Source organism: Apus apus, chromosome 13 (assembly GCF_020740795.1).
Source record: "Apus apus isolate bApuApu2 chromosome 13, bApuApu2.pri.cur, whole genome shotgun sequence".
NCBI classification, from domain to species: Eukaryota; Metazoa; Chordata; class Aves; order Apodiformes; family Apodidae; genus Apus; species Apus apus.
Window position 1 is genome coordinate 15937559 of NC_067294.1, and position 23809 is coordinate 15961367.

The 23809-nt window shown below is 44.6% G+C and overlaps 1 protein-coding gene across 1 annotated transcript; it reads left to right on the top strand.

The window, feature by feature from the left end:
• On the top strand, window positions 1-23809 carry GABRP (gamma-aminobutyric acid type A receptor subunit pi). Its single transcript, XM_051631565.1, has 9 exons — window positions 1-84; window positions 11847-12045; window positions 14031-14098; window positions 14970-15187; window positions 16051-16133; window positions 18565-18702; window positions 19960-20112; window positions 20628-20821; window positions 21822-23809. Exons 1-9 carry the CDS (start codon window positions 1-3, stop codon window positions 22134-22136), a joined length of 1452 nt encoding a protein of 483 aa, XP_051487525.1. The 3' UTR covers window positions 22137-23809.

The following is a 23809-nucleotide window of genomic DNA, read 5'->3' on the forward strand; positions in this document are numbered from 1 at the left end:
ATGATCTCGCAAAGCACCAGCCGGGCCAGCGAGGAGCAGCGGCGGCTGCACCGCGGCAGCGCAGGGCCCGCAGCGGAGCCACAGGTGCGGGGACGGGAGGCGGAGCAGGGGCTCGGGGCGGGGGGACACCCACCGGCCACGCTCCCGAGGTGCCAGGAGCCTGCAACCTGCTGCACAGAGCTGGGCAGTCTCCTCCTTCCTTTCTGCCAAACTGCTTTGAACCTGAGGATTCCCGCACAGACACGATATAAGAGCGAGGTGGCCCTGAATGTAGTATAACCCAGTGCTGGCTGCGGGTGGTGTCTGCGTGGGGTGTCCGTGGGTGGGGGCTAGGCAGGGGGGGGCAGCTCCTGTTGGGGGCAGCAGCAGCTGGGGCAGCACCCGGCTGCTACATGTGTAGGGACACTGAGGCAGATGGAACGTTTCTGACTCGGGAGCAGCAGTTGGGAAGTGATGCCCACAGGTGCCAGTGGGTCCCCAAAGGCCCCGTGGTTACACAGGCACAGCAGTGGACTCCCAGTCCTGGGAATGTGGGGGCTTGGTGAGGGTGGGATGAGGAGAGAAGGGGACCTGCTCTGTCTTCTGCTTACCTCTTCCCCTTACTCCCAAGCAGGCTGCACCCCCTCTCCCTGCCGCATAGTCCCTTTCTCTCCACCTCTCACACTTAACCCAGCCCTCAATGGTGCTAAGAAGTGAATTCAGATGCTGTAGCTAAAAGCTGCAGCACAGAAGCAAATGTTCCTGCTGGGGGGTGTTTTGTGTCACCAACCTAAGAGCTCACCAATGGGAATGCAACAGGTAGAGCTGCAAAGTCAATGCAATAATGGGGAGACACTGAGCAGAAGGCTGCTGCCAAGTCCATCTCCCTGAGCTGCTTGTAAAAATTCCCTGTGTTTAACTGTCTCCCTGGGTGGCTTTGGATGGAATTTCTATCTAAGGCAAAAGAAGTAAGCTGGATCTGCTGTCTCTGACAAACCTTTCTGATTCAGTCAAGTGGAATCAGAGTGGCTGTTTTTTTCATTCTGACTTGTATCTTGCAGTTTGGGACTGAAATGTTCATTTATGTACAAACTGAAAGGAAACATTGCATCCATCTTCTTAAGCTAGGGCTGAGAAAGCCCCATGAGCTCTTCACCAGCAAACAGTGCTTTGGTTATAAAAAATCAAAATCTCATCAAATCAATACCCAAGCAGAATGAAAAGACAGAGACTTGATCTTCTTTGTGTTATTCCTGTTGATTATTATCTGCAGAAGGCATCTCTTTACCTGCATGTGTCCTAGGAATGTCTGTGTCTTTACTAGGTTTTGAGCTAAGGCATAACCTTTGGGAAATGTGGTGCTTGTCCCTGGCTGCAGCACAGATCTGGGCCTGCCCCTGCTGTATGGGTGGCCACGGCTCTGGACAAAGGCAGTGACACCTGGCAGCTGCTGCCAGGCAGAGAACCAAGCTGTGGGGTGCTACCTACACATCTCCTGACGTGGCAGACTACCTGTCCAGGGCTGTCCTGTCCTTAAGGACAGTACAGATAGGTAAGCACAGCCTGTTTTGGTCTCAGAAAATTAGTGTCTTAAGTGATGTACTGGTAGCAGTAGAATAATGCATAGAAAAGGCAGTGTGTAACTTCTATGTACTATGGCCTGCCAAGGTAATACTCTGCTGTTACTCCAGATTCATCTTGCTATCCCAGAGACTTGTGAAAGGATGCAGAGCTGTAAAAGTCTTCTTGAAACATCAGGGCCTTTGGTGTGATATACAGCTCTGATGAAATGCTGTGCTGTGGCTTTCACATTGCTACAGTTGATCCAGCAATACCAAGAGGGCAAATGCTTTGACAGGAGGCTTAGAATGAAGGGGCTTGCACATGCTCTGTTTTGTTGAAATTACAAACACCTGGTGAGGCTGAAGCTTTACTAATGGTCACCCTAGGACCTGTGGGGTCTTTTGGGCATATGCAAGTAGAAGATGGCAGGCTGCAGGCTGAAACACTTGTACTGAAAATGAGCTAGTGCCATGCCTCCTGGGGTTTGTATGGGGTGGTGTTGGCTGAAGCTTAGGTGACCTGAGTCTAGGTGAGAAAACAGTAGCACAATGGTCCAGCCTGGTGTCTGTTCTCGGTGTTGAGGGCATATTACACTAAAAGTTACACCAAATGTTGCCCATGTTATCTAATCCTGAATAAGGAATGCCCAGCTGAGCCAGTTATAGCGTAAAAACAGTTTGAGAGGCTGCTGCTGCACTCTGAGCCCTCAGAGCAGCTCACAGCTTCTCCCCAGTGCAGGCAGCACGGAGCCATGCTTCTTTGCAAAGCCAGTTCTGCACTCCAGGTCAGCAGCTGCTGTGCTGCTGGTGGGCAGCTCTGTCTCAGCTTCCACTGCCTGGGAGTCCAGGTGCCCTCCTAGTGCTGGCAGCACATGATGACAGCTGCAGAAGCAAGTAAAAGAGCTCCTTTTTGGCCAAATTCAGCCTCAGGTCAATGGCAGAATGGGTCCCTCCACCCTCGGGGATCCAGATTCTCAGAGCTGCTGGCCAGGGACACCAGCTCACTCTTCCTTGGGTCCTTTGCTGGGCCACCCTGTGTCCTGCAAGGATGTGGTGCTGATGCTGCTTGGAAGCCCCTTCCAGAGGCTGGTGTGGTCATGGCCCCAGAGCTTCCTTTGGAATTGAGCAAAGATCTGTGTACTTGACAACTGAAACCACGTGGCCCAGTGTAAGAAAATGTAACAACTTAATTTTCTGAAAATGTCCCTTCCCCTCCAGAAGGGATGCCTTCAGTTTAAAAAAACAAGTCAATTTAAAACAAAAGACTAATGAATATGGTAGCCCTTCCTCCTTTGCAAGTTTAAACACCCCATCTTTCCTCAGAGAAGAGCTCTAAATCATTTTATTTGCAAGCCCAAAGCAGGAATTTGTATTCATGGTAAGACATTTATGGAGTTAATTTATTTAAGGCCAGGGCATAATTTCTAATAATGGAAGTGTCTCTAGGCCCAGTGAAATTGGCTCCCTGATCGGGCATTAATATTTTAAGGGGTTATAATATTCTGTCAATTGATCTGTGTCTTTTAGGGAGTAGGTTAGAAGTTATTGATGATTGCTCATATGAAGTATTATCTTAAATAAAGCTGGTGCTCCACAGACCAGTGCCTGCCCCAGGGCTGCATCACCACACAGGCTGGGAGGGGGTTGCAGGGTCTGGGTAAATGGGTACAGATGAAACAAGGAGGAAAATAAGGCAGTGCAAATGTGCAGGGTGGCTGCTGCTCCCAGAGCCCTGGGCCCTGAGCACCATGGGGAAAGCCCGATGCCCTCCTGTGTAGGGCAGCCTGGCTGCCCACCAGGATTCCCTGGAGAAAAGTGACACTGGGTACTGACCAAAGCAAGGAGATGTGGGCATGTGTTCTGCAGGAGGCTTGTTCATCTTGGCACATAGTCTGACTGATACTACTACAGGTAGTAGTCAAGAGATAACTCAAACGTTGAGTACCTTAACTTCTGTATTCTTAGGAATGCTATTTCTTGGGTGATTTTTAAAAGAAAAGTCCCAATTAAAAAAAAAAAAAAAAAAGTCCTACTTTACTGCTCTATTAAATTGCATGTTGCATTGAGAAACATGGTGCTGAAGGGCCTTTAAAAACAAGGTAACACAAAAATGGATCCAGATTAAACGCATTTAGGAAAAGCCTCTCTCAAGGAAGGGATGACAGGACCACTGAGGCCTGGGCAGAGTTTGCTGGGGCATGTTCAAACCCTCCCAGCCCAGGCTGGGAGGGTACAGAATGGTGGCAACGCAGTGGCCTGGGAAGGAGGATGATGTGAGCAAGTGGTACAAAGCTGCTGCCAAACTGCTGGGAAGAGCTTAAAACCCTGAAAGGTTTTCTGAGGAGCATTAAGTCTGTCACCTCATGTCAGGTATTTTGAGTGGACTAGCTTTTAAGTTTTGTTATAACCCACAGTGGCACCTAGTTGATGGGAAGTAAAATTTAAAGCATCTGAAGGTGGCTCTGTCTTAGGCCATAAGACACCAGAACCTTTGCTATATGGAGCAAAGCTGAAGGCACTCATCATGTGGAGCACTGCGTTTCAAATCCAGTTTTCCTAGGGGCAGCTACTGTAGGAAGTCAGTCACACTTCTTCAGTACTGTGTCTGCTTCTAATTATTGATCAGAGGTGATTCTTCCCGTATAACAAGCTCTTTGTGGCAGTAAAGTCACACCATCAGCACCCAGGGACTGGCCTGCCAGTCATTGCAGCCAGGTAATCCTGCCATGCCAAAGAGTTGTGATAGCTTTTAAATTGCTATAAAGAAAGCTGAGTTGTTTATACTAAGCTGCAGTGACCTATTGTGGGTGTGCTCACTGACTTTAAGGTTTTATTTATTCATGTATAAATTATTCCTCTTAAAACATTTATCTACTAAAAGCTAAATTCTGCTCCAAGTCAAATGCTGAGTCAAATTTACTGAGGAAAAATTAATGTGGGTGTGGAAAGACATGCAGCTGCAGCTCAGCTTTGACTGTGCTGCCTACAGGAACAGAATAAATGTGTTGGGAGAAAGTGGGCTGTACAAGTTCAAGGCACTACATGGCTGGTTTGCCCCTAAAACATACTGTGGTGAGGAGTGTTTCACTGCCCTACAGAAATTGAGACTAATCTGTGTAAGATGAATGATTATGTCTAAACTGTGCTCCTTTGGGCCCCACTGGATTTTTTTTTTCTCATGTGTTCATTTGTCAGTGTGTTGTCAAGCCTTCAATTAATGACTTACTGGCAGCTCTGCTCATCCTTACTCCCTCCCTTCAACCACACTGGGTCCTTTCCCCTACTCGGCACGGGGACCACAACACCCATCTGCTCAGAGGAGGTAGATGCTCAACAAGAACATAGACAAAGTGACTCTGTCCCTCACTCCTTTCCTTCTCCAAGAGGTCAGCCAGTCCCTCCTGCTTTTCCTCCTGGAAGGCTGGGCCAGGGCACACAGTAGTTGCTCCACGAAATCATGTTCACTGCTTAACAGCCCTACAGGGCTGCCTGCACTGCACACCTGGAGGTGGCACAGAAAACTGCCATGGAGACTGGGCAGCACGTTGCTAGAAGGAATCTGCTTCCCTTTGGCATGGATATCAAATGTGACCAAAGAAAGCAATTCAGAATTACCCAATGTATCTGCAGGTTTCTTATTTTACATTTACATTTACCTGTTACCAGGAAGCTTGGGAGAAAAATGTCCACAGTGAACTTTGTGGCTGTGTATCTGCTGTAGCCTTTGGTGTATTGACTGCCCTTGGTCTGATATGATGTGAGAATAACCAGGAAAAAAAAGTCTGATGTATTTTCTCTATGTATTCATTTATCTTTGTGCCCTGCTAATTCCTTTCTATCTAATTGACACACTCTCATTCTTTCCAAATTCTGCTCACAGGAGAATCTTTCCCAAATAAGTACCTTTTATTTCCCATTTCCCCCTCCAGCACACCCAGAACTGAGCAGAGTGCTCAGTAAAACTTCTAAGTGAAACATCTGTATGTACTGTGACTGTAACAACCACCTACAGTCATTACCCTCCTCTTTACATCTACAGTTCAGAAGGTGCTCAGGGTGCACCCTCTGTGTCCCACGAGGGAGTTAATCCTGTGCATGCTTGTCTCAGCTGGTAGGAACAAGAGTAATTATGTCTCACATAAAATACCCTCACACACACAATGGAGACTTGGTGAGCAGAACTGCTGCGGAGGGAGGTACCAGATATCCAGGGTTACAATTACAGGGCTGGCAACTGGGGAGCAAAATCACAGAAGGCAGCTTGGGCTGCTGAGCTGTGTGCCTGGGAGAGGAGGGAAGATGAACTTTCTGCTCCCAGCCCTGGATCCTTCCGGCAGGGAGGGGCAGGTTTGCCCAGTGAATGAAACCTGAAGTAATTGCCCAGTGTGAGTGAGCACAGACAGCTGTGAGCTCATGGCTCTGCAGTCATAGGGGACTGACAACCACAGGCAAATTCAGATTAGAGTTAAGGTGTCTAGTGCAGCAGAAAAGAGCTGCCTAGAACATGCCCAATTTCTGTATAATATTGTAATGATTTATAAATTTTATGTACGTTGCTGAAACAGAGTAAATTAATCGACTCAACAGAAGCCAAACTTGACATATTGGAGGAAGAATTCATTTCATGTAAGTAAATCTCAGAAACATTATTTTTTTTATATAATTTAAGACTTTCTTATATGTATTTGAAGAACTCAGGCCTGAAAGCTGCAGGCATACCTGTGTACCATGTTGGGTGGGCAGATGTGAGCATAAGCTGCCACTTCCCACAGGTAGCTTGTGGGATGAGACTTTACATCTTATAACTGCATTACTGGGGCATGGTTTTAACATTCTTACACAAAGACTGGATCTAAATTTTGTAAACCCTTTTTGTGTTGCTTGGAGTTGCTTTTTACCTTCATTGGAAAAATAAGACAGGAATCAAGCCTGCAATTTATGGGGTGGGATATAAATAACAGGTTCCCCTCAGTCTCATCCTACAGTAGCACTATGTGTAATGTTTGTGTGTATAAATGTGGCCTTCAGAGTACCACAGCACATGGCTTAGGAGCAGGCTCTGTATTTTGAAGTTACCTGGTGGTGTTTTGTCCCACGCAGCCCAGGACACTCTCTGGGGTGTTGTTGCTGGCCTGTGGGTGCAGGTGGTGCTCCCATTGCCCACAGTGGAGGCTGGTTCCTGCACAGCACTGAGCCATGGCAAGGGTTGGCTGGGGCAGTGTGGGCTGCAGCCTCAGGGAGTCCCCCAGCAGTTCCTGGAATTGAGAGGTAATTTGTAATGTGATGTAAGGACAGTGACCTGCACAGAAAGAATCTACTTTTTATCAAGAGCAGCAGTTCATGGAAATTCTTGAAGGATTTCTCCAGGTACCATGAAGTCACCTTTTACTGTCCACAATTCTAGTTAACCACTCAAGGCAACTGATCCAAACAAAAGGCAGAACAAAGCAGTGGTGTCTGTCACTGAGCAGCCAGCTCTCAGCACTGGTGTCACACCCCCCACAGCCACCATGTGCCTTGCTGGGGCCTGGGCTCCCACAGCACCTGCTTTGAAATGCACCTCTAGACTTGGACAACTTGGTAGAATTCAGATTTGCTCAAACAAGGAAGCCAGCAGGACAGAAAAAGGTCCAACCAAAACAGAAACTTTGAGGTTTTGACAGAATACAAACCATGAAAGACTTTAAGTCAATATGAGACATTCCTTTCAACCTCAAATTATGTGCTTTGTTTTACCTTCTCTGACTTAACATACTTGAAGTGTTTTCTCCATTTCTTGTGCTAGTCAGAAAATATAAGCAAGAAAAGGTATTTTTGAAACTAGAAGATCAGAAACCGTTTCAGTATTATCTACATGCTGGTAAAGGCACTGTTTACAGGTTCTCCCTTTTCCTCCATCAACCTGTCATGTCATTCTTGTTCTCCTGACCAGCTGAGAAGTGAGCTCCTGTATGTCTTGACAGAGATCAGATCAGAGTCCATCTGGCTCTCTAGTTTTGTAATAATTGGATTCATTCTGAATAATTTAATTTTAGTGTCAAGTAACTACAGTTTCCAGTAAGAGTGGCTTGCAGAAAAATGTGCACAAATGTTTTTCTTTTGTTAACTCCATTCCCTTCCTTGTAGTTGCATCAGATTTTCTCCTGACATGCCAATATAGATTTTCAACATTCAAAAATGGAAAAGATAGCAATTAATTTTTTTTCTGGGAAGAACAAGATTTAAAGTTTAAATATATATATTATTTCAAGTTAAAGTTGATGAAATTGAGAGGCAAATCATTTTGTATCAACTGAAAATGAACGGGTTTAATGATTTGTTTGGTCAGTGAGTTAAAAAGTTGAACAGCTGTCATAATAAATCACCAGAATATCCAACTCTTTTACAGCAGCTGTCATGCCATGAACCTTTCCTTACAAAATCCCCTGCCCACGCACACCCCCAAAGCAGTCATCTTTCAAGATTACTCAATTGCTCACAGTTCAGGCTGGGCAGAAGGAAAAAAAGGGACATTAAAAAAGGAAGACACATTGTATCTATCTTAAATCCCTCGAAACCTTTTCCACATAAACAAATATTGACCTTAAAGCTACATTTTGGCAAAGCAAGAGAAGTCTGATCCCAGGGCATATGATACTTTCTGCCTTTTTCATCATTCTATAATTGTATTTGGCAACCACTGCATTCCTGTCAGTGGCCAAAGAAAGCTTAGCACAGAATGGTGCAGCCATGGGGCTGGGGATGGTGTGGTGATGCTTTATCCTGGAATGTTGTTCTTCAGGAGTGAATACAGGGAGCAAAAGGGGAGTCTCTGACTCTGTCCACCCTCTCTGTAGCACTATTCCTGTGTGCTGGTCATGTTCATGTTGGATGAGCAACACACCTGGGCAGAGGAATGGTGTGAAACTGCTGCCAGGGCCGAGGCACAGCAAAGCCAAAAAATCCACATCTCTCCATGTCTGAGAGGAAAATGAGTGTCCTTGTGTGAGACCTGTCAAACCTTGTCCTGGGAGTCAAAGCACTTGTGAAAACACCCCAGTGATTTTGGTTGCCTAAAATTTCGGAGGTGGTTGTGCTTGTTTGGTTCAGGCAGGCTGAGGCTTCAGAGGGCCCCTGGGTGCTGAAGGACCAGGCTGCCCTGGGGCTGCTTGTGCCCACAGGGGCTCATGGACCATTCCTGCCTGCAGCACCAGCTGCCTGTGGTCCTCCCTGCTGAGCTTTCACTTACAGTGCAAGGGAAACAGAACAGGCAAATTGTGTCTCAGTTCATCATGGAAATCTTAACTTTGTGCAATAAATAGAGGTAATAACTAAGCAGTCAAATGAAATGTAGTCTGTTTTTCTTTCGGTGTGTGTTTCATTTATCTTCCCTAGCCAGAGTTTGTTCTGAGATGCATGTCAGTCTGTGTTGTATGTTCCCTCTTCCTTCTCATCAAAATTGTGGTCTAACATTGCTGTGAGTGGGTAAATGCTTCTCTTCCTGGCCCTGCATGACATTAGAGTGAGGAGGACTCGACAATGCCTGGAACTTCCAAACACCATGCTTAGTAAAGGGACTATAAGTGCAAAGCTTTGTTAAGAATACAGATGTTAGATACCAGAGCATATTTTATTTAAAAAAATACTTTTTTTCCAGCGAGATGCCCTGCATTTGTGGTGCTTGGAATGTTAAAGTGTTTTTACTGGCTCTTTATGGGCAAAGATGTTCTCCTTACCTGGAGCCCTCCTGTCCCATGACACAGCCCCAGAGCTGTACATCTAGCTAAGAGACAGTGTGCCTTCTGGGCTGGGGTGAATTACCACAGGAGGATTACAACCCAAGCAGAAAATTCCTGATCTTTGGGTTACTATGTCACAGCCAGGCCAGGATGGGAAAGGTGTTGAAGCTGAAGCTGGGATATCTTGCTGTCACTGGTGCCAAGGACAAGGGCTAAAGGTTTGCAGAGTCATTCCCAATTTACGAGAGGAAGACTCATATCCATCCAAGAATTCTGTTGCCTTGCCAGTATCTGCAGGAAAACTGACACACAGGACACACTTCCAATTGTGTAGTGGAGCAGGTCAAGCACAACTGTGTTTCCAGCTCAAACTAATCATGGCTTAATAACACTCTTCCTGGCAGGTGCTCTGGCTGCCCATCCTGCAGCAACTTGCTGTGGCAGCACACACCAGGTGTGTGGCAGAGCACCACATGCTCGAGAGAAGGTGTGCAATGGATGCAGCAGTTCTGGCATGGAGCAGAAATGCAGAGTGGTGCAGGGCACAGTTCAGAGCTGCCCATCGTGGTGCCTGCTCCAAGGCCAGGACGAGCCCGTGGGAGCCTCAGGCCAGAAGCCAAGATTTGGTTCCGCTCCCAGAAAAGTCAACGAAACCCATTTAAAGTGGAATGATTTCATCCTGTACTGCATGCTGAGCAGCTTGCCAGCACTGCTATTAATAGCATGGGTTTATCCCAGGTACAAGTTAATGGAGCATGGAGCTACAGTGTTTCTACGTAGCTGATTAGTTGAGCCCTGGACTAAAAGATGCCACATCTGTCATATGGGGGTGGGCAGGATCTCACTTGGCTGCAGAGTCTGACTGCCTTGAGGAACTGCCTAAACATTTTTCTGTTTATTAAACCTGTTCCCATGGTGTCATTCTCAACATCAGCCAATTGCCATCCCATGCCAAAAGAAGAAAAGCCCTACCTAAATCCGAGGGGCAGCTACAATTTGGTGACCCTGGCCTTGACCTGGGGACCTGAGTTGCCACTAGTCATGTGGAAAGAGCTAAGATAGCATGGTGCTGCAAAATAACACAAGCTAGAAAAAAGGGGTAGGGAATGTTAAACATTGCACAGTGTGGGGCTCTGACTGTGCAGGGTTCCTTTTCCCTGTGCCCTTCCTTTAAAATAGTTTTTCTTAGATCACAAAACTGTTTTTCTGCTTCACAGACAAGCAGAGCAACTACAGACAATCTCCAGAAATGTTCTGCCGGTATTTTTGCTTCCTCAGTCTGTGTCTTTTCCTTCCAATCCAAAGGTAAGTGGAGCGTTCATTTTGTTTTACTGGGAATGCCTGAATTACATTTCATATAAATAACATGGGTCAAAAGTAAACTATGCTTCTAATTATCCAGCCTAGCCAAAGAAAGCTGGGTGCAGTAAGGGATGTGGCATAGAAGGCAGCAACCTGCATAGGTCCCCAAAACACAGCATGTACATCCACAGTGCAACCCCGTGTTTCCTGTTCAGGACCAGAACAGTTTGCAGTAGTTTTTGCTGGAAATGCTGCTCTCAGGACTCCCAGCTATGTTACCACCACCCCTGGAAACACAAGTCCTAAATTTTTTTAATGGTTAATGCTGTGCACTGATGAGGTCAGTTGTTCTGTAAGGTCCTTTTTGGTCTAAAACCTGCAGCAAAGCTCCAAGGACTAATAACCCAGCTTTAAAGGGAATAGAAGGAAAAAAATCATCAGGGTTTTGAGTAACCACATTGTTAAGTTTCATACTGCACAGACTAGCAGTTCTGAGACTCTAGGGAGACACAGAGGCACTACCTTCCACCTCCTTCAGCCCTTTACAAAGCAATAACAAACTCTCAATGATTCACTCATTTACATTTTCACCAAGTGAGCACGTGGCCACTGCACCATAAAACTTCTCTTTAAGTCCTAAACACCGACTCTCTAGCTGTTTATATGATGGTACAGTGCTGTGAGCCTCACTGTGTCAGGTTCTAGGTTTGTTGTTCACCACAGAACACTGATTTTGGCACTGCAGAGTTGAACTCTGTGTGTGTGTGCACAGCAGCTAGGGGTGGTTCAGCCCGCAAAGCTTGGCTGGTATCTGTGGAGTAGTCAGTGCTTCACCTTCTCCCTTTGGGTGTACTCAGCAGTTTTGCTCCTGATAGCAGCTATAGGGGGACTGCCTGATCCTCATGTATGAGGATGGGAACTAGTGATGAGGGAGGAGGAGCTGTTGGTCAGTTAGATTTGTTACAGGCTGTCGTGAGCACGAGGAAGAAAGAAATGCATATCCCTTAGACAGACTGTAGGAGGAGTGGGAAGGGGGAGACTGTGGGTTGTTATTAAGACTTGTGATATGCAGACCTTGCATGATTTGTCTGGGACATTTTAAGACTGTCCTTAAGTTACCACGTGTGCAAACCTGTACCAACTAGCTGAGGTAATTTGCTGTTTGCCTGCCTCTTCAAGGTGCCAGTTATTCAGCCAGGATAAGCAATGTGAGTTAAGTGTCCATGATCTCAATGATCTACTCACTTTTAATAAGCATTTTATGCCATTTGTTTGCTTGTTTGAGCACAAGCTGGAAACACAGCTGCAGCTGCACACCAGATGTGCCCAGCACGCCCAGCCACACGTAACAGTACGTGCTTGTGTCACCAGGAGGGGCTCCCTGGGCCATGTATCTGACTTGCACGGCCGCGAGACAACATCCCTCCCTGGATTTGAGAACCTCACCACGGGATACAACAAATACCTCAGGCCCTACTTTGGTGGTATGTTGGCTTCATGCATTTGATCATTTGAAGTCTGTAAGGTTTGTGGGGAGGGGAGAGCATGCTTTAAGCTTTGCTTTGGATGCCCTGGTTTAAAAAGTTGTGTTCCTTTTAAATTAGCTACATTTCATTCTGTGTACCTGCTATTGTCTTGAATAGATTGTACATGCATGTGTAGGGTATGAGAACACACTCATCTATGAGGCTGAGAACAGGGGATTTATAAACTTCAATACCTCTACAAAGGACTTGACAAAGTAACTAAATTCTGCTCTCATTGTTTAGAATCTGGCCCTTGTGATTTTCTGCTTTATTTTTGTTCCCATGTATCTATTTAGTAGATTGTGGCTATAGAGGAATAAAGCCATTCTCCTCGCCAGAAATACTGACTGCTGACACATGCTTTCACTTCACACTGAGACACAAACTAAACCTGCTTTAAACCCTCACAAAACACTAGAGAGCAGGGAGCACCTGAAGGAAGGTCAGATATTTAGGACCTTACCTGAGGCTATTGTCCAGTCTGAGTGTCAGGTCTCCATCTTCCATGTGAGTGCTGGAATGACTCAGAAGAAAGGGTTTCTCAGAATGTTATTCAGCACCTGAAAAATATTGGTGAAAGTTTGAAAAACAGCTGTCAAAACTTTTATCTTGATCAATTCTGCTTTTCTGCCAGAACCCATTAGTGAAGCTATGCTCAACAGAAAAATTCCCCATCAGCTTTCACCAGGACTTGGAGTTTCCCATTGTAGCTCCTGCAGACTGACTTTCTGCAATGGTCAGCTTTGAGATTCTTTTTTTCTGACCACAGTGACAAATTTCTAGGACAATACAGAATTTACCAGCTTGCTTTGATCTCTTTCAGGAAAAGGAAAGCTCCCCTAGATCCTGTAATATCAGTGAATAGATGCTACTGAATTACATAACAGAGATTAACTGCATCTACACCAGCCTAAGTCTACCAGAGCCATCAATGTTAAACAAAAATGGTCAGTTTGATCTCCTGAGGCCCTGGATCTACAGATCTACCCCTGGTCATTAATTTTAGTGGGCTTCTAACTATCTAAAAACTAGAGGGAGGATGTGAATGACAGCTACTTTAAAAAATATACATCTTTTGCAAAAGAAACATATTTTGACACAGTTTTTAAGAAAGTTAACAAGCAAACAAAACAAGCAAACAAAAAAAATCCAAACAAAACCACCTATGAGGAGATTTAGAAACCGTGTTTCTCGATCTTTCCCAAATTTCGATGATGAACAGGAGCCTCAGCAAGTCCCACGAGGACAGGTGTTGCTCTGGTTCACCTAGTCAGAGAGCCCTCCTAGCCCGGACATTTCCTGGGGAGGAGCTGCCCTCTCGTGGTTGATTTCCAGAGTTACTGTTAGAAAATGAGGGACTTGCCAAAGCTTAGGACTTGAATGCTGAGTTTATTTTTGTGTATGTGTGAATAGAACAGTAACATAATAAGAAGAGGCAAAGGCTGTTGCACCTCCTGTTTGTAGCACGCGCTCAGGAATCGCTGAATTTCTCTGCCTCTTAGTTTTTCCTGTCTGAGAAAGGGATGCCGGTGGCTGCCTGCTTGTGGGGACTGCTCCGAGTGTGCGTGCTAGAGCCTCTGTAGAGCTTGCTGTGCTGCTCTTGCCGTGTGCGGGTGATGTGAGCTGGGCAACGAGGGAGAAACTGGCCCTGGCTGCCCCTAGGCAGGTGCCTCGGAAATGCTGCCTATGGAAACTGCTGATCTCCACGGCTAGTGCTGGTGGATACTTGCTCTCTGCTACCATCACCAGATACAGAACTCCAGCTCCCCAAGAGGGACAACTTTATTTTGGATCATGATGTCATTTGTGAGCCCAATGCTCTAAAACTCTGTGTAACCCTTTGGGCTTCTGCTTTGGGGGCAGTGCCCACACTGCACAGCATCCTGGGCAGCTTCACTGTGCCTCTCCCCTCTGTCTGCTTAAGCTTTTCTTTCCCTCCACAGGAGAACCTGTTCAGATTGCCATGAGTCTGGACATTGCAAGTATTTCTAGTATATCCGAGAGTGACATGGTAAGGGAAAGAATTTTTATTTTGTAAGAGATAAGAGCAGGACCTGTCTGAGAGATGTATTTCTGTGTTCAGCACAGAACCTAACTGCCCTATCCAAGGTGCTTTGCTTTTGTGAGCCTGCTGACCACTTGCAGAGGTGTGCTGAGAACAGGGCTCATTTATGACAGCAGACTGTGTAAATGCTATAGTAATGTGGGCTTGAAGTGGAGTCAGGAACAATTTCAATGCTTAATTTCAGCATTTTTAAGAACAGCACTGACTTTAGTTTTTCCTCTCTCCCCCCAACAAATTCAACAACTTCAAATGCTCCACCACCAGTAGGTGGGTTTTGGGAGGCCAAACTCAAGCTAAACTTGCGTCCTCAGATCCAAAACTCCTCATAATAAAAGGATGCTATAACTTTTGGGTTTTTTTTCATTTGCTTGTGTTTTTTTTTTTAAGACCTGTGTGAAATAATGGGTTGGATTTGTTTACCGTTTTTCTCCAAAGTGCTGAGGTCTCTTTCGTGATCACATTTATAGTACGTGTATAATTTTACAACTCCAGACAATGATGGATTTTTCATGTCAGTGACTTGCTGAGTGGCCTCAAGTGTGCCCTTCTCATCTGTTTTCTTACCTGCAAAATGAAAAGAAAAATATCAATTACAATAATTGTTCATTTTTTAAAAAAATATGATAGTCCTCAAACACTACAGAGTGTAAAGAGATGAGAAATGTAATACAGTACAACAAAATTATTATTATTATTAAAATCTCAGATTTACTGCATGCATTTGAAGCATTAAATGGGTGTTGTGCCCCTTGTCACCCACGGCACATGCACAGCTGTGCTGGAAGTGCATCCTCACAGGCTCTCCTCTCTTTCCCAGGACTACACAGCCACCATTTATTTGCGGCAGCGCTGGACAGACCCCCGCTTGGTCTTTGATGGCAACAAGAGCTTCACACTAGATGCTCGCCTAGTGGAGCTGCTCTGGGTGCCAGACACATACATTGTGGAGTCTAAAAGGTCCTTCCTGCATGATGTCACCATGGGGAACCGCCTCATACGCCTGTTCTCTAATGGCACCATCTTGTATGCCTTAAGGTAGATCAACCTTTGGTGTTTTGATGGTGATGGCTCAGAATAAGTTTCAAGAATTATGCCAGACAGGAGCAGTTACCAACTGTCGTGGGTAATGAGGCTGGAGTCAAAAAGCCAGCTGTGCCCATCCTCTTCTGATACACAGCCCCCTGCTCTGGCCACCTGGAAATGCCAGCCAAGGATTGCCCATCCCAATGCCTGCTCCTAAAGCGCACAAGTTTGGATGTTTCCCAGGACAAGTCATGTAGGGTCAGATCGAGGTGGGGGAAGAATGAAGGGAGGACATCATACCAGTAGAAGGTTACCAGATAGCAAGAAACTGCTTATGCAGTGCCATGTAGCCATGATTTCTGCTTTTTAACAAAACGCCTATCTGTGCAAGTGCTGCAGCAATGTGCACTGTCCCTGGATAAGCAATTCCTACAGTGCTCTCTCTTCTTGGCTCAAAGTACCTGTGTCCCAGCTACCTTAACTGCAAAGCAAAGCTGCTAGACACCAACTTTTTGTCTCTTCGTGTCACAGCAAGCCAGAGGAGGTGTGCAGGTGGTCACTGTGCCTCAGGTGGTAAGTGGCAACTTCTTAAGATGTGCAAACTGTAGCACTGGCAAACAGGTGAATCTATGCTAAATTTCCCATCACAGCAAAGCAAAACTCCTCCTTCAGTCACGTTTTCCTTAGTGTGGCTGCAGAGATCATATCTTCTTAAGGGGGATTTCTCTCTGATGGTATCAGTCCATTCATCTCATTAGGTCAAAATGACCTAAATTGACAGAGCAGAGTCTCTGCAGTCAAGTTTGCTAAGAAAAACTGAGGTATTTCATTGCATGCTTTTATTGCAACTTTTGGACTTCCTTCTCCTCCTACAGAATCACTACTACTGTTGCTTGTAACATGGACTTGTCAAAATATCCCATGGACACCCAAACATGCAGACTGCAACTAGAAAGCTGTAAGTATAGAATTATAGAAAAAAACCCTGACTTTAGGAATTTGTTTATTCATACGTAACTACACATCTTGAAGATCTGGATTCATCACTGGCTTTCTGAAGTACACTTTTATTTCTGCAAATAATGATGTCCAAAAGAAAACAACTTTGCTTCATCACTCTTCAAATGCTTGTGCTGTAATCCACTGTGTAGAGGATTCCCATCACTGTGCAATTTATACCAAAAAAAAGTGGTAATAAACCCTATTCTTATTAAAGAGTAGCTAAATTTTGCACAGAAAGGATGAAGTAATAATGGCTGGGTTTCCAAATTCTGTCCCTTTTACACAGCACATACAGCTTCTCCAAAACTGACTTGTGGGAAAGTGCATGAGATGGAGTACAGCAAGGAAACACTTTTCACATTTTTAGGTATCTACCACCCCCAATGCACTTTCCAAATTTAAGCTGTACCAAGACAGTGTAACAGGTGGGTTTTACTAGGTTATGAGTTGAACATGCCTCTAAACTCAAGAACTGAAACTAAGGGAAAGCCCAAATTTGTGGTATAGGCTTCTCCATGAGAGCTGTTACAGTGATGCAGATGATTGGACCCTTGTTGTGTCAGGGCAGGGAGGAGTCTCAGCCTTGGAAGTCTCAGAAAAAAGGAATAATCAGTGAGTTCTGCTCTCAATTAAATTAAAAGCTCATCCATAGCAAAGCTGGCTGGGAAAGGCTCTGGGAAAATTTAGGACATCACAGGGCCTTTACCCAGGAGCTCAGCAAAAGCAGTGCTGCTGTTCTGTACCTATGGAGCTCCACAGCAAATAAGTCACCATCTCCTACTTCACATCACAAAAAGAAACAGCTAAAATCTCAATACTGAAAAGACCAGTTGTAACGTCTGCTTTGCAGCATGAAGCACCTATGGAAGCACCTATTATTTTCCCATTAAAACCGTATTAGTTCAAAATGGTTAACTTTATTACAAAGAATAGCTTCTGAAATAATAACCATTGGCCTCTTCTGCTAAAGAATCGCTTGTTTGGGCCTGCTGTAAAAGTGATTGGGTCCTACATCATGCTCAGTTGCTGTGTAATGCCAATGAAATTACATGCATGTTGCTCACTGGAGATTTCATTAGGATAAGTGCCCAGAAATAATGCTATTTAAATAGACGCCAGACGAATTAACAGTAATCTATCATTTATTACAACATTTTCCTGAGTAACCAGAATTTATGAAATGGCTTAGAAACTTTGAAAAGTCACGTGTTTAGGATTCTACACGGGGATTCATACCCTGGACAACTAATTTAGGAGTTCATCATGCTCAGGCTCTGGTTATTTGTGTCTAATAAGAAAACACAATTAGATAAAATAGAGCTGCAACAGCATCTTATTCTTTCTTCCAGGATGAACAGGTTATTACCAGAATCAAAGCATCCCTACTCATTTTCTCAAAGAAGGCCACTTAATAAAAGAATCAAATTAGTGAGATTGATGGGCTTGTTTCCTAAATGAAGTGACATTTTTTAAGTGAATGGCAGGCTGGTGGCTCAGAATAAGCTTTATCCCTCAGTCCAAGCTGAGGTCACATTATGCCATCATTTACATTCCTGGAGGCAATTACTCAGATGGCATGTGTGGAGTTTACTGATAACTGCTTGAATTGTTGATCTCCTCTGTCCCACTGTTTTCAGGCAGGAATTCTGTGTTACCTAAATGCCAGGTACATTTATTTTGTTCTCAGTAACTTAAAGCCTTTGGGGATAGGAAGAATGATTTCTAGAAAAAGCTGGTTTTATAAGCAAGTTTTCTGGACACTGCATGCACAGTCAGAAGAGCCTAGTTCATAACCACACAGCAGTCTCAGCTTTAAGCTCCTGACTAACTCAGAATGCCTTTTCTGATATTTTTAAGCACTTGAATAATGGTGCAGTGAAATGTGCTTCTGCTAATTGGTAAGGGGGTCAATGGGATCTGTATACTCTTTTTTTTTTTTTTTTTTAACCACTGCATTTCTCCTGCTCTCCTCTCATAAGTGAAGTGTTTGAGACTTGAACACTGCGGTAGTTTTATCCTGCTGCATGTAATCAAACTGTGGATGGCAGGAATATATTACCTATTAAAATATTAAAATATTTTAAAATACCAATACCCCATGTAAATGACTGCAGTACGTTCTTGGCAGCCTTGCATGTGGTGCATGGTTCACAGTGGTGTGTGTTCCTATTGAAACCTGAACCAGCAGACTGAAAATACAGCAAGGAAAGAGCAGTCAACACCCTCCCCTTCATCCCCTCCCCGGAGTCTGACACAGTTAAAAGGGCCTTTGTCCAGCCTACAATGCAGAGATGGGGCTTCTGTTCCCACCCAGGAGACAGGGCAGGGCAAAGGCTGGGCTTTTACTGGCTAAACCACAGTAACATGATTCTTTATGTTCTCCTCAGGGGGATATGATGAAAATGATGTCACCTTCACATGGTTGAGAGGAAATGACTCTGTCCATGGCATGGAAAAGTTGCGGCTCTCTCAGTACACGGTGGAACGATACTGCACCCTGGTCTCGAAGTCACAGCAGGAAACAGGTACATCAGTCATAGAGAAAAGCCCTCGGGTATTTCCCCTCACACCTCCCTTCCTTTCTGTGGGACAGTATCTTTGGACTCAAGCTTGAGTCAGCAGTCTCTTTAGCTGATCTTAAACTCACAAAAAGAGATAGAAAGATGGTGAAATGCAATTAGCTGCAGTCAGAGTATTCTGCAAGAAAGATGGGATTTTAGTCTGCTAGAGTCACTTGACAGATTTTCAATTTATTTTTTTTATCTTTTCCACTACTTTCCTTCTCCACACATACCTGAATAAACTCTCTCCCTTCCTCCCAGGTGTGCAGACTATAAATATTACAGAGAGCTGTGTTCACAGTAACTGGGAGTAAAATTAACTTTTAAAATATACTTTTGTGTGCAAATTACAATTCTGTCATGTTATGATGGAGTACGATCCCTTTGTACTTCAGAATTCAATTTCTGTTTCACTATTAGTGTAAATACTCTTCTCTCCAATCACAAACACTATGAAAGGAAGCAAAATTTCCTTAGAATGACCAGGTTTTAAAAATAACAATGTTTTGTTGTTTACTGTGGTGTACACAGCCCACAAACAACGTGGGTTTTGTTTCAACATTTCAAAGGGAACTATTGTTTAAACAGCAAAAATATCTCCTAAAACACTAGCAATCCAGGCCCAGAACCCTTATGTCAGTATTATGATAAATTGATTTTTTAAAATTGACTGGATTTTTTTGAGCGCAAAAAGACACAGCAAAGATAACAAATTGCTAATGAGTACAGGGGGTTTAATTCCCTGTGTTGATAAAATATTTGGATGCTTTGGGATGTGAGCCAGAGCCTGCTGAAATTGAGAGAAAAACCTTTTCTTTCTCAGCCATCAGATAAGACTCAACTAGATAATGCCCCTTCTTCAGAGCTGTTACTGGAAAAAATGTGCTGTGCTGAGAGAAGAGAGGGAAGCATCAGCCCTTTTCTACCCTGAGTTAAGGCACGGGTATCAAATGTTTCCACTGTGGATTAAGCTCAGGAGCCCCACTGCAAGTTTTAGATGTCTCTTGTCCAGTAATGCTGTGTGTATGTGTCCTCTCATCTAGGATATATTGATAATTAAGGGCTCTGAGGCAAGAAGTTGAGATTGTGTAAGTAAGGCATCTCCCACAGCTTCAGTGCAGCTCAGCTGGTGTCCCTCAGCAGAAGGGAGGGTGCTGGGCTGTCAGTTCAGGAGTCCTCGGGAAGCTCCTGTTCACTGTCTTTTCCTACTTTTATGAACAGGCAGTTACCCACGACTGATATTGCAATTTGAGCTGAGAAGAAATGTCCTTTACTTCATTTTGGAGACCTATGTGCCCTCCACTCTGCTCGTCATGTTGTCCTGGGTTTCTTTTTGGATCACACTGGATTCAGTGCCTGCAAGAACCTGCATTGGTGAGTTACTGACTGACAGAGAGATGGAAGCAGGGAGGGGAGCCTCTGAGGGCAAGGGAGATGGGGCTTTCCTTGAGCTCTCTGCTCCGTGATGAACAGCCTGCTCACATTCTGCTTTTACTTGTGGCAGAACTGGGTTAGCAGCATGAAGTATGGAAGATGTGCTGCGGCTGCCACACTTGCCCACCCCTGGAGCTGTGTACAGCCAAGGCTCCCAGTAGGTTCACAGCAGAGAGAAGAGCAGGTGTTTTGTGTGATGTGCTTTGGAGGGGGCAGGAAGGGGGAAGTTTTTTTACTGTAAGCAAGAAAAATAAGACCCAAGTTGTCAAAGGCAGGGACAGCCTGTGCGAAGTTAGTAGCTAGTGCTACAAAAGCACTTCAGTTGATGATCTGGACTTGGTAAGAAGCGATATGGTCTATCTGGCTAGCACCTGGATGTGACAACATGTGCAGGATAGGCCAAATCTTTTCCAAAGTGTGTACAAAAGAAGGTCTTTCCTTTTCTACTTTCCAAGGAGTCACGACAGTGCTTTCCATGACAACTCTCATGATCGGCTCACGAAGTTCACTTTCAAAAACCAACTGTTTCATTAAAGCCATTGATGTTTACCTTGGCATCTGCTTCAGCTTCATCTTTGGTGCCCTTGTGGAATACGCAGTAGCTCACTACAGCTCATCACAGAAGTGTGCAGCTGAAGCACCTCAAGAGGTAAAGTCTGACCTACGTTAATAAGCCTAGTTATCTTGCATCAACAATAATTAGTCCTCCATTAACTGTAGAAGACTTGCAACTATAATTGCAAAAAAAAACCCAAACAAACCAAAAAAACCCCACACAGTAACAATTGCTTCTCTTAGTTGTCACTCAATCTGAATTGTGGTGTACAACAAATGCCTGAGGAGCACTAAACCTCTGGGTCTCTGACATACCAGCTGAAGGAGAAGCAGCCTTAGCTGATAGTCCTGTGTAGGATCACCTTCAGGAAGGCACTATGGCCTACCACAAGAGTTGGGTCTGTAGCCCTGAGTGGAGCTCACAGGAGAGCAAGAAGCACGGCTGTTCCTTTCAAAATGCAGCCAAAGAAGAGCTGGTTTAGCACACCTCTTCATTCTTCTGTGGAATAACTCTGGTTAGAACACTGATGTGGGAGGCAATTTCCTCTACCAGAGGGAAGCTGAACCCTTCTTCCTACCTTCCCAGAAGACAGTCCCAATCATCAGTCCCACAGTATCCTGGGGAGGTTGCAAGAGAAAGTGAATTGTTCAAAGTGCTCTGCTTTAGTGGGAGAAATTAAATAGTCAAGTATGATTACAGTGGTCATCAAGGTTCCAAATAGTGTCAGAGTAAAAAGAGGTTTCCCACTTTGCTGCTGAGTTCCCCAGCCATTAAGTTACTGTGTAGACATAAAGAGATGGATGTCTTGTAGGAGATGGATGTTGGGTTGCTCAGCGATAGAGAGTAAGGCTCACTCAAAGATCTCAAAATGCCTTTAGAAATACAGGGGTGGAAATGTAGGCATCTCTGGAACTTCAGGCACTTCTAAAAACAAGGCAGCAGCTGAAAGGCATGTTTGAGTAGTGGGGATTTTGATGAACACAGATAAAGCTGTGTTCTTTTATCTGTATCCTTATGGTTTCCCTATTGATTAAAGCACTTTCCCTCTGCAGAAGACAAACCCTAAAACTTACTGTACAATCTTGTTTCCCAGGGTCCTGCAAACGAACTCACTAAAGAAATGGAAGAAGTCAACATCACTAACATCCTCAACAGCTCCATCACTAGCTACAAACGAAAAATCAGCTTTACAAGCATTGAGATTTCCAGTGATAATGTGAACTGCAGTGGCTTGACTACGAAAACTCATGAGAAAATCAAATGTGTCTTGAGAAACAAAATGCACAGGATTATGGGTTATTTCACAATTCAAAACCCCAGCAATGTAGACCACTACTCCAAACTGCTTTTCCCTTTGTTTTTCATGCTGGTCAATGTGTTTTATTGGGCTTATTACCTATATTTTTAGTAGAAATTAGCTGCTACATTCTCCTACATCAGCAGGAGAGGAATATTGCCACTGGGCATCTAGGTACCTAACCATGGTGAATCCAACATGGACAAAATGCTCTGTGTTTCCTGAGGTACAGAGCAGAAGAGTGTGTGAGGTATGCAAGATGCAAAGTCTTCTTGGTGCTCCAGCATCAGTAACATTGACTCTGGACAACTGTTGGTTCAGCTGAGTGGCTGTGCTGAGCTCTTGTGCTCATACCTGATTTTCATCCCAGCATCCAGCCTCTCCCCTGGCTGGAGACAGGTGTGTAGGACTGCACGTGGAAGGCCATGGAGCACTGGAGGTGGAAAACTTGTCTTAGTTACCTGAACCAGGTTGGAACCTTCTAGTTCAGACCTCCAAGAGGATATAGGATTATAACTGTTATTCTTTGCCAGAGGTATCAGTAACGGGGGTGGTGATGCTGTTTCAGTAGTTCCTCTGCTCAGAGAGCCTGACAGCAGTGGTGTGTGCATGGCAAGAAGGGCTGCCTTGTCCTGGGGGTGACATGGCACCAGGCCAATGACTTCAGCTGTGCTGGCACTGGTGCAGAGCTGTGCCTTATTGCTTTCAATACCTGTCAGACTGGTTGAGACAATCCTCACTTGCTGAGGATCCATGAGACAGATGAAGGGCTTTTTATTTGTAGAGCTGCATTTTATTCAGAGGCCTGGGAACACAAAATATAGGCAGCAAAATTGTTTTGTAACACACTTCTTATACTATTCCTGTTGTGCTGCAGATGAACAGCTTCTACCACCTTCCATGGCTTCCTTAGAGATTGTTCTTCGTTCTAGAGAGTGCCTCCTCCAGCTTTCACTACTATAAGCAGCTTTTGTTTCTTGTCAGCCATATGTAAGCATGTCCAGTTTGTCATCCCCTCTTTTATGTGTTTGTGCAGCTGTGGCAAGTCAGCAGTGCTGCTAGGTGAAAAACCCACATGGGGGCTGAGCTACCATGATATACATCACCCTTTCATGCTCTATTTTAAGCTGAAACAGTGTTCCATTTCTGTAGAAATTCTGGGCTTTAGTAACTGGCAACTGCCAGTCAGCTTTGTTGATCCTGCAATCAGCAGGAGAGCTTTGTTTTAGAAATAAATACATGGTGCACACACTTCTGTTTGAGAACCAAATGCCATTTGGTACCATGTAGCTTAAGGCTACTACAAGTCTTTCTTCCCTGAATTTAAAATGTTCTATGGCAGATTTCCACTACTCATCCCACCCCCCTTTATTGGTCTATGCAACTTCTGTAACTTTGAGGGCCTAATCCTGCAGCTCTACAGACAAAGCAGTTGTTGCCTGCAGTGGCTACCATCAGCAGGAGTTCTGGTGCAGTGAAGCCTCTCAGCATGTAGCTTGTATTACTGCATCATGCTCAGGGTGTTTGCTTGGCCTAAGAGTCTCTTACTGGGCTTTCCTATAGAAGCTGGGAGAAGCACACAAAACTATAGATTTTTTTTTTTTTTTTACTTTAATAAGTTTTTATCGAACCACTTCACTACACTATATTGTGAAGAATCTAAACCACATATTCATAAATCATAGCTTTTACAAAGAGCAACACAAGAAGACAAAGGGGAACGAACTGACAATGGCAAGTGAATAAACACAAACTCCAATAATGAAATGTTGGCTTGTATATAC

What these genes read in the sequence shown, in the direction of transcription:
- GABRP (XM_051631565.1), top strand. Translation starts at nt 1, where the DNA reads ATGATCTCGCAAAGCACCAGCCGGGCCAGCGAGGAGCAGCGGCGGCTG. An exon ending in CAGACTGCAACTAGAAAGCT is followed by an intron (nt 16,134 to 18,564) that starts GTAAGTATAGAA and finishes TGTTCTCCTCAG; the next exon opens with GGGGATATGATGAAAATGAT. An exon ending in CAGCTGAAGCACCTCAAGAG is followed by an intron (nt 20,822 to 21,821) that starts GTAAAGTCTGAC and finishes CTTGTTTCCCAG; the next exon opens with GGTCCTGCAAACGAACTCAC.